A 20,540-nucleotide genomic window follows, 5' to 3' on the forward strand; every position below is an offset into this window, starting at 1 on the left:
TCCAGCCTCTAGGTGTGCACAGCTGGTAGAGACATAGCCCAAATGACTTGTAGCAATAATTGCAGAGAAAGGTGGTCCGACAAAGTATGGATTCCGGAGCGCTGAATACAAGTTCAAGTCACAATTTTCAGATTTCTATTTCAAAAATATTTAGAAAACCTTGTACCATTTCCTTTAAACATCACAAATACTTGCTACTTAGTGTTAGTACCGGTATGTTATACTAATAAAATAAATTTAAGTTTGTGGGTGCAATGTGAAGAAATGTGGATAAGTTCACTGGTTATGAATACGTTTTGAAGACACTTTTTAATCAACTTTTTATTACAAAAAGATATTTAGTCTTGCACAATAATGTTGCAGCTGCCCATACCAATAAAGGTCCCAATACATTGTATAGCAGGCCAGTGCAATCCACCAAATGCACTGCAAATGGAGATTTGTGATGTCGCATGTTTGCATGTCGCATATGATTTTGCCCCACCAGAACTCAAAAATGATGTCTCTTATGTTCCTGCTACTATCTTTTCTCCAATTTTCGGCTAGAATCAGTACATGGGCATCTCCATTCCTTCGATAGGGAGCCCCCCCCAATTTTCTAATAATTACAGCTTATTCCTTGTGCTTCCTTAGTAGCCTAGAGACAGTTACAGAAGAGGCCTGCTGCCTTCCCTAGTTGTTACATGAAGGCATGCCTTATCACCAGTGTACCCCCTACTGACAGTAAATTATATATGGTTAGTATACATATTTAAAGGGGTATTCCCATCTCCTAGATCCTATCCCAATATACAATAGGTGTAATAATAAAAATAGTAGCAAATACCTCCAATTAGAAATGTACAGTTCTTCTATCTATGTCCCTTACCTTGTGTGCCGGGCATTCTTAGGTATCCAAGGTTATAGCCATGCTTATAGGGACAGATAGTTGCTAATGGTTGTAACCATGGATTTCTAAGCTACTGCCATGCCTGCACATGAGGTAAGTGACAGCTTATCAGGAGAACTATACAACATTTCTAATTGGAGGTATTTGCTAATATTATTATTACACCTACTACATATTGGGACAGGATCTTGGAGATGGGAATACCCTTTTAACCGTGTTATTACCTCATGTAGCTCCAAATTTCTAAAATCGTCATATAGAATTACCATGTATGTGTTTTATCTACCACAATAATTTCATAGGCGTGTAAGCCTGGAGCATGCTATTTTATTCACAGAACAGGACATACATTTTAATACATTTAAAGGGCTCTTCATATCGAAAGTGATGACAATGCAGGGGTCTAAAACACCCTTTTATTTTTGTAGGCTCTTTTACTAGTACTGTAGGTAAGAGGTCCCACTGGTGGTCCTGCTTTCTATGGTCTAATATATTCCTTGTATGGGGCACATATACTGCCTGTCTCCAGCTCTGCCAAAGATTCAATCAGGGAAAGTCAAAACCTTAAAACCTATTACTCTTCTAAATAAAATATATCATATACCCTCAGGTTAGACCAGTGGCATAACCTGATGACGTTCATGGGCCCCAATGCAAGAGCTCCAATGGGGCCCTCAAGTATTGTAATTTTTTAATATTTTTGGCCTTCTCATATAGGCAAAAGGGACTTTTGAGGCCTCCTACGCTCTGAGGCCCAGTTGTGATTGCAGCCCCTGAACCTATTGCAGTTACACCCCTGTAGGTGACTAATATAAGATTTCTGGAGGCTTGACCACTGGGATCACAAGAATAGAGGTCCTACAGCCCCCTGTGTGGATGGCGATATAGTGAGCTTGTACATGTCACACCGGTAGTACAATCAATGTCCATATAATTATATCTTTCCTTTTGAATAGATAATACATTTTGTTTAATTGACAGCGTACAACTGATGATACCCCTATGATTATGATGAGAATAAAGGTCCCAAAGTTACCTGTGTAAATGAAGCAGTAGTGAGCATGTGCGACCACTGCATTATTCACCGCCTATGGGAGCTGTGGTCACACATGCTCACTACTACTACATTTGGAGTTTGGGATCCTCAATCTCAGTTTCAATGAGACAGAATGATTAAGGCTTTTTTTTAGGTTTTACTAATTTTTCAATTTCCAGAGAAATGGCTCTCTGAGACTTTAAAACTCTGATGAGACTGTATAGTAATGTATAACCGATTGCATATGAAAAACAGGGACAGATGCTCTTCATTGCTAGCATATGTGTTGTTAGCTAAGGTTTGCTCTCTTACGTATTATTGTAAGAATCCATAAAACCTGTATCTATATCTTATAATTTTTTTTATTTTTAGGTGTGACAAGACATTAGTGAACAAATCCCGACAGACTGCTTTAGATATAGCCAAGTTTTGGGGTCACAAACATATTGTTAACTTGCTCTCAAATGCAAAAGGTGGAACGAAGCCTCATTTCTTGTCGGACGCTAAAGAGGAGCATGAGAATTATTTCAGCAGTACATTTCTGGACAGAAGGAGTGATAAACGGACAGACACTAAGTGGTTAAAATCCAAGCATACACATGCCAGTTCGGTGTACATAATTTTCTCCAACCTATGTCCTCTCGTATCGCTAATTGGTACAAAAGATAGTGCACAAGAGCCAGAAATCAAGCTCTGCAGACTTCAGCATGATGATGTGAAGGAATTCTTGTCAAGGCCCGATGAGGTCTCATTAATATTTCTTGGAGTGGAAACCCAATTAAATAATCCATTTTCAGCTCAACAGGAAGACGGACTGGTGGCCTGGTTTGCCCTCAATGTGGAAAATTTATCAACAGATCAGTTTGAGGGAAAATTTGAAGGCTGCTATCTTCTTCAGCCCCCAATGCCGGCCTTGCTGCGGCTAGTCAGCACAGAAGCAGGTACAAAGGAGTTAATACCGTAGCTGTTCATTTTACAGTGTTTCCTCATACTAACAACCACTATGGGCAATGATATTTCATTATTATAGTATCACTGGAACCGCATAGGGTTGATTATCAGAAATTCTAGCTTTAAAAATGAAAAAAACAACATGTTTATATAAATAAATTAGTAAATACCATTAATTAGCAATTTAAACTTGTTTTGTCTAGACAGGTAATCACTGTAAAATATCAAAACGGCCACTGTCTTGTTACACTGATAGAAACCTGTCCTAGAAATTAATTTGACAGGTGCTTGTAAAAAAAAGTTTTAAAAAATAAACCTAAAAGTTCAAACCACTCACCTTTCGCCCCATTGAAAATTAAAGGGTTACAAAAATATACACACATTTGGTATCACTGCATTCAGAAATGCCCAATCTATCAAAATATAAAATCAATTAAACTAATCGGTAAATGGCTTAGCAGCAAAACAATTCCAAACGCCAAAATTAAGTTTTTTGTTTGCCACAAATTTTGCGCTAAATGCAATAACCACCAATCAAAACATAGCATCTGTGCAAAAGTGATGCCATTAAAAACGTCAGCCTGAGACGCAAAAAATAAGCAGTCACTGAGCCATAGATCCCGAAAATTGAGAACGCTACTGGTCATAGAATATGGCGTAAAACGTGCGCCACTCTTTTCGGACAAACTTCTGATTTTTTTTTAACCCCTTAGATAAAAGTAAACCTATTCATGTTTGATGTCTTCGAACTCGCACTGACCTGAGGCATCACACCCACACATCAATTTTACCATATAGTGAACACTGTGAATAAAATATCTCAAAAACAATAGTGCTATCACACTTTTTTTGCAATTTTTCCACATTTGGATTTTTTTTGCCATTGTCCAGTACACCATATGGTAAAACTCATGGTTTCATTTAAAGGTACAGCTTGTTCCGCAAAAAACGAGCCCTTATATGACCATATTGACTGAAAAAATAAAAAAGTTAAGTCTCTCGGAAGAAGAATGACGAAAAAAAAAAAGGAAAGCGCAAAATCAGCCTGTTGTGAAGGGGTTAATCTCGTAGTTTCCAGTGCAGCAATTTTGATATAATGAAATTATTACCTCCATAGACTAAAACAAGTGTGATTTGCTATTTTAACCCCTTGACGACCCATGACGCCGTGGGCAGGCGGCGGCGATTCGCGCACATATCAGCTGTTTTCAACAGCTGACGTGTGCCTGCTAGCCGCAGGTGGAATCGCTTCCACCCGCGGCCATTAACCCCTTACATTTCGCTGCCAAAATCTGGCAGCGATATGTATATGGGTGCCGCCATGGCAGTTACTTACCCCGCCCCCACCGGAAGTCACGTGACATAATCACGTGACTTTCGGTGGTTGCCATCGTAGCACAGGGTCTTGTGATGACGCCTGCTGCTACGAAGTTTCACTTTCGTTTTCACCCGGCTCGGAGTAGGGTGAAACAGGAAGTGACTATATCTGCTGTTTACAGCTGTATAGCTGTGATCAGCAGATAGATAAGAGCGATCGGATTGCTGATCGATATAGCCCCCTAGGGGGACTAGGAAAATAAAAAAAAAGTAAAAAAAAAGTTTTAAAAAATAAATAAATAAACCTAAAAGTTCAAATCACCCCGCTTTCACCCCATTGAAAATTAAAGGGTTAAAAAAAAAATATACACATATTTGGTATCGCCGCGTTCAGAAATGCACGATCTATCAAAATATAAAATCAATTAATCTGATCAGTAAATGGCGTAGCGGCATAAAAAATCCAAACACCAAAATTACGTTTTCTGGTCGCCGCAAATTTTGCGCAAAATGCAATAACAGGCGATCAAAACGTAGCATCTGCGCAAAAATGGTACCGTCAAAAACGTCAGCTCGAGACGCAAAAAATAAGCCGTCACTGAGTCTCAGATCCTGAAAAATTAGAACTCTACGGGTTTTGGAAAATGGCGCAAAACCTGCGCCACTTTTTTTGGACAAGCTTGTGAATTTTTTTTAACCTTTTAGATACAATTAGACCTATACATGTTTCGTGTCTACAAACTCGCACCGACCTCAGGCATCACATAGACACATCGGTTTTACCATATAGTGAACACAGTGAATAAGATATCCCAAAAACTATTGTACGATCACACTTTTTGCAATTTTTCCGCACTTGGAATTTTTTTGCCGTTTTCCAGTACACTATATGGTAAAACTTATGGTTTCATTTAAAAGTACAACTCGTCCCGCAAAAAAAAAGCCCTTATATGGCAAGATTGACGGAAAAATAAAAAAATTGCGGCTCTCGGAAGAAGGGGAGCAAAAACGCAAAAACGGAAAGTGCCAGGGGGCTGAAGGGGTTAAGGTATTTTTTTTTATCAATATTATCCTTTGTATTCAAATTTATACACCTAGAAAAAAAGAAAATTTAGCAGCCTGTAGTTATCTGGCCCAGGGCGGAAAGCATCATCATTAATCTAGAAACCATATAACAAAGTTCACTGCACACGCCACAATTGATGCAAAACATTTAAGAGGTTTATTTATACACCTAATATATCATATAGCTTCGTGAAGGCTTTGAGAAGAACGTACAGTGGTACTATGGCAACAACATATTGATGATTTAACCTACCAAGGTCTTTATACCAATGTCGCTGAAGTGAAGATGAAAAGGAATTGCAGTATGATAACAGCAACATTGATGCAAAAAAGAGATTTTTATATATATATATATATATATATATATATATATATATATATATATATATATATACCGTATTTTTCGCTTTATAAGACGCACTTTTCTTCCCCCAAATTTTGGGGGAAAGTAGGGGGTGCGTCTTATAATCCGAATATACAGGGGGGGGGTTTATATATATATATACACAGAGTCCAGTGGAGGTGCAGGCAGCTCTGGAGCGGTGCTGGGGACTGCTTGGGGCTGGGAGCTGTAGCCGGGCTTTCAGTGCAGCGGCTGGACAGCTTTATGATACAATTAACATGCAGAGTAACCCCATATCTGCAGGTTAATAGCATTTTATGACATGACACACTCCCTTTGAGTAATAGCCAAATATACATTGTTATGGGTAAATAATAACTTATTATTAATTATTATTAATAAAGTAGGGGGTTGGTGTATGTTATTCTAATAGATGTGTTTTTTGCTCCAATTTGGTTCATAAGTGACACGAGCTCCAGAATGCAGCTTTTTTTTAAACACAGTGTGGCACATGAAATAATGGGAGTGCAGTGATGATTGCTCAAATGGAAGTGCATCATCACAGTGGAGGTGGAGTGACGCAACAAAGAGAAGCTGCGAAATCAGTACATGCAGGTCTCAGAAATATGGCAATTACCCTCCTTGGTCTGGAGACTTGTTCAATCACTTGCTTTTTTCGTTGCTAAACAGAGTGTTTATCCTGGTGAATTTGATGGGTAATAGGAAGTCGGGTTTGTCACATCTGATGGTTGATTTGTGGCTTGAAAAAAAAAAGTGCCCGACCATTTGTACCTAAAAACAGATGCTTGAGTATATCTTCAATGTTTCCCTCACCAGATAATCCCTAATATTATGTGGTCTTTCAAGCACATAGTTGCATATTTCTTAAAATCTGTGATACAGGGATAAGCACTCCCAATTAGTGGCTAGTGTTTGAGTATAACATAATATATACTTGGCATGATTAGGTGTGTTAGTGTCAAGGTTAGTATTTGAGCTTTGTCCATGAGTTGTGTTGGGTATCCCTTTCTAGGAATTTAGTGGTTATCTCATTCAATCTTAAAAGATTTTGTGGTTTCATCTAAGGGCCGCTTTACACGCTGCGACATCGCTAGCAATTGTTAGCGATGTCAAGCGAGATAGCACCTGCCCCCGTCGTACGGCCGATATGTGGTGATCGCTGCCGTAGTGAATATTATCGCTACGGCAGCGTCACATGCACATACCTGCTCTGCGACGTCGCTGTGACCGCCGAACAATCCCTCCCTGAAGGGGGAGGTGCGTTCGGCATCATAGCGACGTCACCGTGACGTCTCTAAGCGGCCGGCCAATAGAAGCGGAGGGGCGGAGATGAGCGGGACGTAACATCCTGCCCACTTCCTTCCTTCCTCATTGCCGGCGGACGCAGGTAAGGTGAGTTTCCTCATTCCTGCGGTGTCACACACAGCAATGTGTGCTACCGCAGGAACGACGAACAACATCGTACCTGCAGCTGCAACGATAATTAGGAATGGACCCCAATTAGCGATTTTTGAACGTTTTTGCAACGATTCAAAATTGCTCATAGGTGACACACGCAACGACATCGCTAACGCGGCCGGATGTGCGTCACAAATTCCGTGACCCCAACGAAATCGCTTTAGCGATGTCGTAGCGTGTAAAGCGGCCCTTAGACTATCTTGAAATATGTTGGAATTTGAAACATGTTATGGTGTCCTTAGTGAATTTATGGTGACATCTTTAGTAGTGTAGAAGACTGTTCTTACATGTAGGTTTAGAATAGAGGGTAGTACTGAGGTGTCAATCTATTCTTAACAAACAATATGTCAAGGAAGGCTCTAACATTCACTAAGGATAGACTGTCGCTTAGGTCTAGTGTTTTATAAAGAGCAATCAAAACATTCAAGTGAGCCTTACCGATATCGCTAGTGAGCGTAACCGCCCCCATCGGTTGTGCGACATGCTCAAATCGCTGCCCGTGGCGCACAACATCGCTCAGACCTGTCACACTACTTACCTGCCTAGCGGCGTCGCTGTGACCGGCGATACGCCTCCTTTCTAAGAGGGCGGTTTGTTCGGCATCACAGCAACGTCTCTAAGCTTCCACCCAATAGAAGCGGAGTGGCGGAGATGAGCGGGACGTAACATCCCGCCCACTTCCTTCCGTCTGCATTACCGGCGGCCGCAGGTAAGGTGAGGTTCCTCGTTCCTGCGGTGTCACACATAGCGATGTGTGCTGCCGCAGGAACGAAGAGCTGCATCATACAAGCAGCAGCAACAATAATTGAGAATAGGGGGACATGTCACCGACTAGCGATTTTGCACGTTTTTGCGACGATGCAAAATAGCTCATAGGTCTCACACGCAACGACATCGCTAAAGCGGCCGGATGTGCGTTACAAATTTTGTGACCCCAACAAGATCGCTTGAGCGATGTCGTAGCGTGTAAAGCGGCCTTTAGATTCATTCTATATAAAGAAAACATTATCAACATATTTGTACGGACAGAAGGCATGTTATTTGTAATTTATATATATTTAAAGGTTCACAAAATGGCTTGTATAGCTTTTTGCATAAGGGAATTCTTCATTAGACCCCATGGCAGTCTCAAAAGTCTCAATATAGTAGCCTCTCTAAAGACAGCGAAATTCTCATGCAGAATCATATGTAGTACTTGGAGAAACAAATTGATTGAAACTATGTATTAATTTATGATATTAAGAAATGTCTCTATTTGAGTCGTTTATCATGTTGTATTGATGTATATAAGCTGTTCATTAGAGTACTAGAATACTGTCAGGAGTGACTGCTGCTAGGGGCCGTATAATATTCAGGAAATGACTGGCTTCCAGAAAAATGGACTTGTTAGCTTTGATGAGTGGTGTTAGGTTTTTTCAAAGAATATGGACAAAGTTGAAAGAATGGAATCTGTGGAGGCCACAGTAGAATGTCCAGGAGGTTTATCATAGTATCATAGTTTTTAAGGTTGAAGGGAGACTCTAAGTCCATCTAGTTCAACCTGTAGCCTAACATGTTGATCCAGAGGAAGGCAAAAAAAACCCAATGTGGCAAACAAGTTCCAATGGGGAAAAAATTTCCTTCCTGACTCCACATCCGGCAATCAGACTAGTTCCCTGGATCAATACCCTGTCATAAAATCTAATATACATAACTGGTAATATTACATTTTTCAAGAAAGGCATCCAGGCTCTGCTTAAATGTTAGTAGTGAATCACTCATTACAACATCATGCGGCAGAGAGTTCCATAGTCTCACTGCTCGCACAGTAAAGAATCCTCGTCTGTGATTATGATTAAACCTTCTTTCCTCAAGACATAGCGGATGCCCCCGTGTTCCAGTCGCAGGCCTAGGTGTAAAAAGATCTTTGGAAAGGTCTCTGTACTGTCCCCTCATATATTTATACATTGTGATTAGATCCCCCATAAGCCTTCGTTTTTCCAGACTAAATAACCCCAAGTTTAATAACCTGTCTTGGTATTGCAGCCCACCCATTCCTCTAATAATCTTGGTCGCTCTTCTCTGCACCCTTTCCAGTTCAGTTATGTCCTTCTTATATATCGGTGACCAGAATTGTACACAGTATTCTAAGTGCGGTCGCACTAGTGACTTGTACAGAGGTAGAACTATATTTTTTTCATGAACACTTATACCTCTTTTAATACAGCCCATTATTTTATTAGCCCTGGCAGCAGTTGCCTGACACTGTCCACTAAAGTGAAGTTTAACATCCACCCATACACCCAAGTCTTTTTCTGTGTCTGTTTTACCCAGTGTTCTACAATTAAGTACATAATCATAAATGTTATTTCCTTTACCCAAGTGCATGACCTTACATTTAGCTACATTAAACTTCAATTGCCACTTCTCAGCCCAATCCTCCAATTTACATAAATCTCCCTGTAATATAAAATTATCCTCCTCTGTATTGATTACCCTGCAGAGTTTAGTATCATCTGCAAATATTGAAATTCTACTCCGCATGCCCCCAACAAGGTCATTTATAAATATGTTGAAAAGAAGCGGGCCCAATACTGACCCCTGTGGTACCCCACTATGAACTGAGACCCAGTCCGAGTACGTACCATTAATAACCACCCTTTGTTTCCTATCACTGAGCCAGTTTTTAACCCAGTTACACATATTTTCCCCTATCCCCATTATTCTCATTTTATGTACCAACCTTTTGTGTGGCACCATATCAAAAGCTTTTGAAAAGTCCATATACACAACATCCACTGCATTTCCCTGGTCCAGGCTTGAACTTACCTCTTCATAGAAGCTGATCAAATTAGTTTGACAGGATCGATCCCTCATAAACCCATGTTGATACTCTGTCATAAGGTTATTTTTCTTGAGATACTCCAGTATAGCATCTCTCAAGAAACCCTCAAGGATTTTACCAACCGTAGAGGTTAAACTTACCGGCCTATAATTTCCCGGCTCAGTTTTTGTCCCCTTTTTGAATATTGGCACCACATTTGCTATGCGCCAGTCCTGCGGTACCGACCCTGTTATTAAGGAATCTGAGAAGATTAAAAATAATGGTCTATCTATCACAGAACTCAATTCCTGTAGTACTCTGGGGTTTATGATTTATGGAACTTAGCTAGGATGTTAAATATGCATGTGACAGGGTGTGGATTTGTTAGAAATGTCCTAGAATAGTAGAGTGGGAAGAGATCTCAAGGGCCATCGGGTCCAACCCCCTGCAAATGCGGGTATTCCTAAATCATCCCAGCTATATGTTTATCTAGCTTCCGCTTCAAGACTTCCATTGATGGAGAGCTCACTACCTCCCGTGATCGCCTGTTCCACTCAGTGACTGCCCTCACTGTCAGAAAGTTTTTTCTCATGCTTAATCTGAATCTCCTTCCTTTTAGTTTCATCCCATTGCTTCTTGTTCTTCATTGTGTTAGTGTGGCTGTGTTTCAATCCGTGGTACCCTTGTTATGGACAAGATTATGAATTATTATGAGTATATAAGAGTTACATGGAGATATCCATAAAGAACAGGATTTAAGATGGTGTTTGAACTGTACCACACATATCTCTTGGCATAAGACTCAGACAGACAGTCTGGGCTATTCTTGTGACAAGTGAATCATGCTGACATTGCTTAATATAAATGAGGAACCAAGCACATTACAGTAAATTGTATATCACAGAATAAGCTGTTCTACTTTATCCAATAGGAGACGTGTTACGTATTCTTGGCACCTAACCAATAAGCCCGGTTATATATTTGTACAACTTCCGGAATAAATCAGTCTTACTTTCTATTCATATCTGAGTACGTCTCTAGTGTGAGTGAGAGAGTGGTATGCATGCTACCACGAGTGACTCATAATTTGGACTGCAGACAGTTTAAGAGGGATGCATGACTGAATGGCATCAACCTAAATTAAGGCTTTATTATTTGGCACCCAACGTACCTTAGGCCGGAGCTCTGGATGATCGACGGCCGTGCTGGCCCCTTAATTCGAAATGCAACTACTGGGAGATGGAGATGCGCACTCCAGCTGCAGGTGAGAAAATTTGTCTAATCTCACCTTGCAAACCTCCTGTGTGTACTTGTATTTCGAAGGGGGGGTTGGGCTGTCCCAGTCTAGACACCTAATGACCGCCATCTCGCATGAGATAAGCCGTCCTAAGAGATCCCACACCAAGGTGGTCAGGTTCACCTTAAGCTGTCTGTATAAATATAATTCTAAATCACATGAAATGTAATGTGGTTTGAGGGTTTTTTTGTCTGCTCTAGGAGAAAGCAGAAGTTCTATGTTATTTTTCTCTGACTTAACTGCAGAGGAATATGAGGAAGTTGTCATATACGCTGGATATATATATATATATATATATATATATATATATATATATATATAGTTATATCTGCAGGTGAGATCAGCCACCTGGATGGTATATATAGTGTCCTTATTTTTATGTCATTGTGTTGACCTGTGTCTACCTGTTGAAATGTCTGTCTATTTGCAGCAGGTGGAGTACTTGCTGGTTACGAGAAACGGGAAGTTCTGTGTGCTTTGTTCGTACGGCTGCCAAAAGGAGGAAGTGTCATGATAATGTAGTGAGAGCTGTCTTTGAGTGAAGAAAAAAAAAACTCTGAAGCTGTACTTTGAAGTTAACTGTATGTATACTGTTATGTATACTGTGAGATACACTGGTGTGTGACGTGTCCGGTCGATAGTTGATGTTTGATAAGGCCTTGGACCTGATCTTCGGGAATAGAAGATTTGGAAGGGTTTTCTATGTACAGGTGCAGTGTGTAAAGTGGGGGACGGACCCTGACTGTTACCTGGTACAGTTTTCCTGCTAAGCAGTGAGTTGAACGTGGTATGCGTACTCATTGGTCTTGTTTTAGTGGATGTCAGTGTATTCTTACCTAGGATTGAATACATTGGGGAAAACCCTTGATTTTAGGCTTAATCATTGAGTATTGATGTTCTGGACGGATTTGTTCAAAGAAGGTGTATATAGTGTGAACAGAGGTTACTAGTACTTGAAGTAAGATACAGTGAGGGTGAATCTAGTTTCTATCACCCACGTGGCACTTCTTCCTGTTTGTCAGCTTGTTTGTGTTGTGGTTTTGTGGACTGAGGTAGAAAATTTGTGTATTCTGTGGATGTGTATAGTCTCTGGTCCGAGAGAGAAGGTGTATAACGGCGCAGACCAGACATCCAGGTTGACGTGTTAGTTTAGGTTGTTTACCCTTTTGAATATGGGGTCTAATCAGTCCACACCTGTCAAGTTAACGGCAGAAGAATTAGTAAGCGAGCAAAAAGGTAAAAAGTATGTTAAAGAAATATGAAGTCGCTCCTTCAGTGATCACTGCCAAGAGAGGGAGATTAGAGGAGCAAGAATAGAAAGATGTCTTGTTAAATAAGCGAGGGATTTTGAAAGATTAAGATCTCCTTATGGATGCTGAGGCATGGTATAGAACGTCAAAAGATGTTAGAAAATGGCACCTCAGGAAGTGGCCAAGCCCATTAGGAAACAATGCCCCCCCTCCTCATAAGTCGTCCCCAGAGGGTTGGACTTGTGTAGTTTGTCCCCCTGCCCACCAAACGCCCTCCCTAGCCTCTCCAGACATCATTTCAGGTCAGGCCACACCTAGTTCCCTTTTCTTTAGTAAGTGCCTCAGTTACTGAGTTTCCAGCCATCTTAAGTCCCAAGGCCACTGGCCTATTTGTTGCTGGAGTAACAGAAGCCACCAAGGGGGGGCAGGAGGATGACAATGATTTAATAATGATCCACCCCACCACCAAAACCCAAAACTGTCTCTAGTAGAGATAAACCACAGGTGCTGTCCTTATTTGAGGACGTCAGCCCACACATGGCATCGCACCATTATTCCGATAGTCCCAGATAAGAATGCCCTAAATATGTGACATGGAAGCCTCAGGAGGCTGCAGTCCTTGTGAAGGAACACTGAGATATATACACCTATGAGTGATGTGTCATCAATAATTGATGTTTGATAAGGCCCGAGAGCCTGGTCCTCGACGGAAAGAGGATTTGAAAGGGGGATTTTAAAGGTACTGGTGCAGAGTTAAAAAAAAAAAAGTGGGTGAAAGAGCCCTGACTGTTACCTGGTACTGTTTTCCTGCTAAGCAGTGAGTTGAACGTTGTATGCGTACTCACTGGTCTTGTTTTAGTGGATGTCAATGTATTCTTACCTAGAATTGAATACATTGGGGAAGACCCCTAAACTTTGGCCTTAATCAGAATTGTTGAGTATTGGGTAGACCATCCTCATGGAGGTGTATGTATATTGTGAATTCTCTCCCTGATCCTGATTTGCATCCCAGGCCTTTCTATAGGAAGATGTGCCAAATCCAGAAAACCCACTCTGCCACATATGCTGATTTGTATGGGCTCACCCAGATTAAAGCTGGGGATTCTTTCTGGCCAGTAATGGAGCCAGGTTTGCAGGTTTACAGTGAGGGTGCGTGTTCCTTATCACCCAAGTGACACTGGAAGATGTTTTATGTATAATGTACGCAGTTTTTGGTGTGAAACACCGTAGGAGAGTTGAAATTGGAAGAAAAAAAAAAAATAATAAGAGAAGTGTTATTTCATCTTCAGTGAAAATGAATTGTAAGTGACACACGTATGTCGAAAAGGGAAATGGAGAATTCTCCCAAGGGGGGAGATTAGATGAGAATTGATGAGTAATTCTGAATCTAGCAACTACACTATGTGTATTGTACCTGCCTGTGAAAATGGCTTGTCCAAGCCCATTATTAGAAATATAAGCTGATATATAGGGTGGACTTGTGTGCTGTCTGTGGAGCACTGTGTCCACGAAAGCCCACCCCATTATTTCCTGTTCTGAATGTAGATTTCTTTCTGTCACTCTGTGTTTTGCCCAGCCATGGGAGGGGTATGGTATGGGGATAGTTATCAGGGTCTGACAGAAGATAGGGATACGCTGGAGGCTCGGCCCTGACCACCATTAGGTCTACCGTCGAGATGAGGGCAAGCACAGGGTCCTTAGTTACAGGGTCAGCCCAGGGGTCCCTATATAATCCATATTCCCAGTGACAGATTGAATACCTCCTGAATGTAGATGTCACAACCCATGTCACTCCCTCCCAGGCCTCTTCAGACGCCATTTTTGGCCAACACCTACTTCCTCTTTTAGCGGCTGTTTCTCATCGGTAATCATCTTTAGTGGACGTTTTAACTCAGACACTACATAGTTTATCTTTTGACGCCATTTTAGTCCAGCCGACACCCAGTTCCCCATTTTTGTTTCAGCAGCCAAAGCCACTGCTCTGTTTATTGCTGACATAGCAGGGACTGCAGAGGGGGGAGACAGGGACCTGAGACACACTCCATTTTTGGTCATATATGCAGTTGTGCCCCATTGTGTTCCCACTAATGAACCTTAGCAGAGGTTTTTGCTGATGGTCCTGTGGAAACCTTTTCCCTTCACTTTTGCATGTTTGTTTTTGCTGTATCTAGTATACAATTTAGTAGACCATATAGACTGCTCACTATTAGTCCTGGTGGACAGTGAATATTTTTCTGCCTATGGCAGTTGCTGCTTAGCCTGGTTTTGAGATATTCTCACTTGTATGTTATCCTGCCTGGTATCTTGCACAAGAGTTCCCTGATAGAGAGGGTGGAGGTTCATGTGGTCCCAAGGGGACATTGATCATCAGGAGTTGGCATATATTAGGGTTTTCGTTGGCAGCACCCAGTAATCCTTTGTGTCTTAGTTTGCAGGGTCTGACAGGAGAGAGGGATACGCTGGAGGCCCGACCCTGACCACCATCAGGTCTACCGTCGGGATGAGGCAGAGTGCAGGGCCCCCAGTTACAGGGTCAGCACAGGAGAGGTAGAGTAGATACGCTCCACTGCTTTTTCCTAGTTGTGTATATGTAGTCAGGGGGTGCTGCTTGGTAGTTTCCAAACCCTCTTGTGCTCTTTTCTCTTTCCCCGGGATTTTAGGGGATCTTAGTTTTTAGAATTTCAGTGTTCTCCTGACCCCAAAGTTACACCCATTGCTTTTTCTTACAAACCTGGGTATAGTCCTTTGTATCAGGCCTCCGAGAGCCCACATGCAAACTACAGCTGGTAAGGACCAAGACACCCTCCTTCAAGTGGCAAGATGTCTGGAGATGAATCTAGCAGTTTACAAGATCACCCCACATACAGATGTGCTACAGTCACAGTCACCTGAGCTACAGTCAAAGTCACCTGAAGAGTATCATCTCCAGCCCAGAAGTCATTCTACCTGTTTGCCATGGAGGAAGACAGCAGCCCTTTGAACACTACTCAGCCAGATTGAACACCTACCTAAAGCACCAGTTGAGGATCAGTGCCCGTATGACATCACTGCTCCCTGACAAAATCACCATCGTCGTTAATCCTGCTATACTTCTCCCTCTTCCAAGGGGGGAGTGTCCCACCTCTGACACCTTGGTGGAAGAGGTAGTCGACTCTGGCATAGCTGAGGAAACTCTGGATTCGATACAGTGACGGATACACCTTTGGACTCAGATTTAACCCCTTTGCGGATGGATCAAGATGTGCATCAAGAAGACGGTTCCACATGGATATGGCAGGCCTTAGACACAGAACTGACTCTACACACCCCATACCAGCCACAGAACAGAGGGAAGGTTGGGAGGATGGGGCAGTGTAGAAAGCAAGGGCATGAGAGTCTTCCCCTTTAATTGTTCAGTGTCAGACACACCCCAGCAGGGACCACTAGGTTGAGACCCTATGAAATCCTGTTTAGAAGTACCCCCAGATACTTCAACTAAGCTTGTTGTTTGTTTAACTAAACATTTGCCTAATATACGTTTTGAGTTTTCTCCTCCAGATCCAACCAGATCTAGATTTTTCTCTTTCCTTTTTCTCTCTTTTCTTTTCCTCTCTCTTTTCCTCTCTTTCTCTCTCTTCCTCTCTTCTCAATCTTTCTCTCTCTCCCTCTCTTCTCAATCCGTCTCTCTCTTCCTCTCTTCTCAATCTTTCTCTCTCTTCCTCTCTCTTCTCTCACTCTTTTTCTTTCGGACGAAGATCCATGCATTCCACAACAAAGAGATGTCGGACCTGAGACCAGGAGATGGCTGTCTTCCCTCTTCTACCCGATACTTTGTGCCAGGACGATGATATCTAAGCCTGTGGACCAGAAGACGACTGTACATCCCACCTTTGATGTCCCACCATTACCGCCTGAGGACTGAGGAGCATGAGACTCTGAGTGAAACCAACCCTGATAAATATTAGCCAATTAGAGGACTACTGCCACGTTCCCCCTTCCTGAATAACGTGTGCCAGCGGAACATAGCCATGAGGACAGTCTAGAGAATACGGTCAGGATCTGGCTTCCTATGCATAGTCTGTTGGGTGGGAAGATTCATCCACAAGGGATGGGGTATCTCATATGTGAGTGAGGTAACCATCGGCATTAGGACAGATCAATAGACCTGGGAAAGTAAGGAAAGACTTTTTGGCTATCTCCAAAGGGGGGACTGTCATGGACAAGATTATGAATTATTATGAGTATATAAGAGTTACATGGAGATATCCATAAAGAACAGGATTTAAGATGGTGTTTGAACTGTACCACACATATCTCTTGGCATAAGACTCAGACAGACAGTCTGGGCTATTCTTGTGACAAGTGAATCATGCTGACATTGCTTAATATAAATGAGGAACCAAGCACATTACAGTAAATTGTATATCACAGAATAAGCTGTTCTACTTTATCCAATAGGAGACGTGTTACGTATTCTTGGCACGTAGCCAATAAGCCCGGTTATATATTTGTACAACTTCCGGAATAAATCAGTCTTACTTTCTATTCATATCTGAGTACGTCTCTAGTGTGAGTAAAAGAGAGTGGTATGCATGCTACCACGAGTGACTCATAATTTGGACTGCAGACAGTATAAGAGGGATGCATGACTGAATGGCATCAACCTAAATTAAGGCTTTATCACCCTTGTGTACTTGTGTTTCCTGAATGTAATTAATTCTATTCCTAATGAGAGGGTACGGTCTTGTGGGGTCCTACCTTCTATGTGTCAGCGTCAGCCATTTGTTGGTAGACCTCATCCAGGTAGTATAATGTTGTAGTCGTTCCACTTTTGTCTTCAATTTAACTATAACTTCCATGCTGATCTAAAGGGAATGGATGACAGCTTTCATCATGTCTCAGGTTGTGATGTGTTGGGTAATTACTTAGTGCCAAAAAGAAGTTTCTCTACCAACAGCATCTATCAGTCAGGTCTATGACGATCTCCATGCCATGGTAATTATTGGTTGTTGCTATGATTACAGAGGCCCACATTCATAATAGACAGTTCCGAAACAAGAAGCACTCCGATTTAAGTTATAAAACAGGATAATTATTCATTCACCCTTATGCAGTGTTTCAACTCAATAACCAAAACCAAAAAAATTGAACGCAAATTTCTGGTGGGTGAAATAGAATAAAATCCTGCCATTTTTTGTTTTCTTTTATGGTACCCACCATTTGGTAACAATGAAAATGTTAATTTTTATTCTACAACTCAGTATAAGTATGGTAATACCAAATTTAATTTAGTTTTTGTCGTTTAACTACTTTTAGAGGACAAGTGACTTCAAAATTGGGGGTGTTGTCTCCATTTTGTGAGATCCTTAACCCTTTTATGTTTCTGTCAATGGAGTGGGTAAGACATAGACTAAATATTGGTTTCATGTTGGGGTACATACTTCTGAATATTTTTTTCCTTTTTTTTTAGAGCACAAAGTGATCTATTACTGGCAATTTTATCATTTTATGTTTGTCATGCATCGTGAGTTATCTATGTATTATTTAACAAACTATGAAAGGGATTATTCTTTTATATCTTGTAATTATGAGAGGTTTTTTTATCATCTTAAACCGTTTTAGATGTTTGTTTAGTCAGATTAGGAGGCCTTTAATCTGTGATCATCCCATCATTGGTACAATACACTGAAATACGTATGTATTGCATTTTGTTTTCCTGTCTATTCAGATCCCCAATATACCCTAGAAAGGTGCTCCGTGGAGCCCTATTTTCAATAGGGCAGAGGTGTGCATGCTCGACCTCCACTCCATTAATTGTCTATCAGTCTGCCAGTGCTGTACTCAACTTTTTCCAGCAGTCCCAATGAAATTGAACTGAGTGAAGTCCAACCATGTTGTCCTACGCTCCATTAAGAACGGGCTCTGTAGAGTCAAGTTCTCAGTTCCAGAGCACTATTCTCGTGATCGCTGTTGTACTATGTTTTTTGATCGTCTGCTTTCTCTGTGTAGGGATTTTGGCACAAGCTCGATCTGCCCTTGCTTGGCACAATCGATACAAATTCTGTCCAACCTGTGGTGGTAAGACAATAATTGAGGAAGGCGGATATAAGCGGACATGTGTCACAAAAGGATGCCCCAGTCTAAAAGGAATCCACAATACGTCATACCCAAGAGTCGGTGAGTACTTACAGTAAGAGCAGTAGGTATAGGAGTGCTTGGAAATGTGCTGTATATGTTCTTGGATTAGTTCCAGAAAGTCTCTTGACTAGAGAAAATGGTGTCTTTTGATCGATTTGACATGCTTTGAAAATAGTCATTCATTGATGGAATAGACCCAGATGTCAGATCTGCTATATGCAGCTGTCTTGGCGAAATCATCACTGTAAAGTTTGCTATTTAACACCAAGAAGCTTGCTGAGCTTTAGTCGTGCAATGAAAGCAGCTGCTTAATATTTGTCAGACATCTGATCCTCATATTGAAAAAAAGATGTCTGTCTATTACTTCATATGTTTTTCTTGAAAAAAAAAGTTGTAATAAAGAAGATGTAATGGTAATAAACAAGATATGATAAACATCTGATAGAAATCTGAGCTCAGTTCAACCATACCTTGACCATGGTAAATGTTGTCTTAAAAGTTTCATCCATGGCTATCTCTTGGTTCTGGCCTCCACATAATGTGTGTAAGTCACTAATGAAAACTGTAGTCTACCTCATATTCAAGAGAATTGGTAGAGGTCACATACTTGGGACCCCCACAGACCACCTGTCGTCAACTCCAGAAGCTGCCTTATGGATACAAAGGTCAGAAGCACAGCTCTGTTCAATGTGTAGTGGCCTTTAGTGCAGGAAACTGTAGATTATATCCTCTTCAAGACCTTAGCTTTAGCCTCTTCTCAATGTGTAGTGGGCACTGGCGTTAATTGCAGACTAGCTGCTATTCCAGAGGATTGGTGAGGGTCTGATACCAGGAAGCCTACAGAGCTGAACAGCACATCTGTATTCAATGTGTGATAGATGTTGCCAAGAACTGCAGATCATTTCCGATTTTCAGCAGCTTTATATTCTCTTAAATTCAAGTGGATCTTCAGTTCTCTTCACAGGCTGCTACACATGGAACACAGCTGTGCTGTGCAGATCCATTCTTTACATCCTGGTTGCCACCGGATCTGATGACAGCTGATTGACAGGAATCCTAGGGATTGGATCCCTATCAATTTCATGTTGTTAACCTATCCTAGAGCTATCTCATCTTTATCCTATAACTGGACTGGTAGTATTTAACACCTATCAAACACTTTGGTAGTCTTTTACTTGTTAAACTTTTCATAGTTGACCAATTTTTGTTACAGCGAAGCCAACACAGACCATTTTCGGATTGAGGTTCTTTAAGGAAAAGATACCGTGTATCCACCCTCCACCTAGACAGAAAACATGCATGGCCACTTTCATGGTTTCATTCTCTACTGATCCACACAAACCACATACAAACCAAACCAATACAAATATAAACCACAGCTTCTACAGAGCCTATTTCATAAAACATCTTCAAGTCGATATGGAGGTCATCTTCAAAATGGGGGTCTGCAGCAGCTGTATAATACACATCTTCATATCAGAACATTATAGCGCTGCGTTATATGACTGTTTTATACTGTGCTCATGTAAGGACGAGAAAAGTGAACAGCAAAGAAAAATAGCAAATCTGAGGTTATTGCAGTAAGTGAATGGAACATAAAATATTTATCTACTTTTGTACTTCCAGATCCTGTGGTTATAATGCTTATCGTTCATCCTGATGGAAACCACTGTCTTCTGGGGAGACAGAAGAGATTTCCTCCTGCCATGTTCTCTTGTTTAGCAGGATTCATTGAACCAGGTAAATATATCGTGTACATGTGAACGTTATATGTATATTAATTACATATACTCATGGAAACAGTTTTGATAGCATCAGTTTACGCCCACACACACAAACACTGATATCTAGGGAGACGAGCAAATTTATCCATGAGCCCCACTAGGGAGAGGAACAGATGTCATTGCAATCCCTGCAACTTCAGAAAATATGTCTATTCTTTATCGCTTTTTGCATCCTATATTTAACTGCACCCGTATCAACAGACTTAAAA

General features: G+C 41.2%; 1 protein-coding gene across 1 annotated transcript in view; it reads left to right on the forward strand.

Moving 5' to 3' along the window:
• The window catches only part of NUDT12 (nudix hydrolase 12), a 56,906-nt gene that overhangs the window by 21,530 nt on the left and 14,836 nt on the right, over positions 1 to 20,540 (forward strand). The window contains exons 3-5 of the mRNA XM_075325032.1: positions 2,298 to 2,866; positions 18,419 to 18,586; positions 20,174 to 20,287. Of these exons, the coding sequence (XP_075181147.1) occupies positions 2,298 to 2,866; positions 18,419 to 18,586; positions 20,174 to 20,287 (851 nt within the window). The remainder of the gene's footprint in view (positions 1 to 2,297; positions 2,867 to 18,418; positions 18,587 to 20,173; positions 20,288 to 20,540) is intronic.

The sequence above is a fragment of the Anomaloglossus baeobatrachus genome, chromosome 1, assembly GCF_048569485.1.
Source record: "Anomaloglossus baeobatrachus isolate aAnoBae1 chromosome 1, aAnoBae1.hap1, whole genome shotgun sequence".
NCBI lineage: Eukaryota > Metazoa > Chordata > Amphibia > Anura > Aromobatidae > Anomaloglossus > Anomaloglossus baeobatrachus.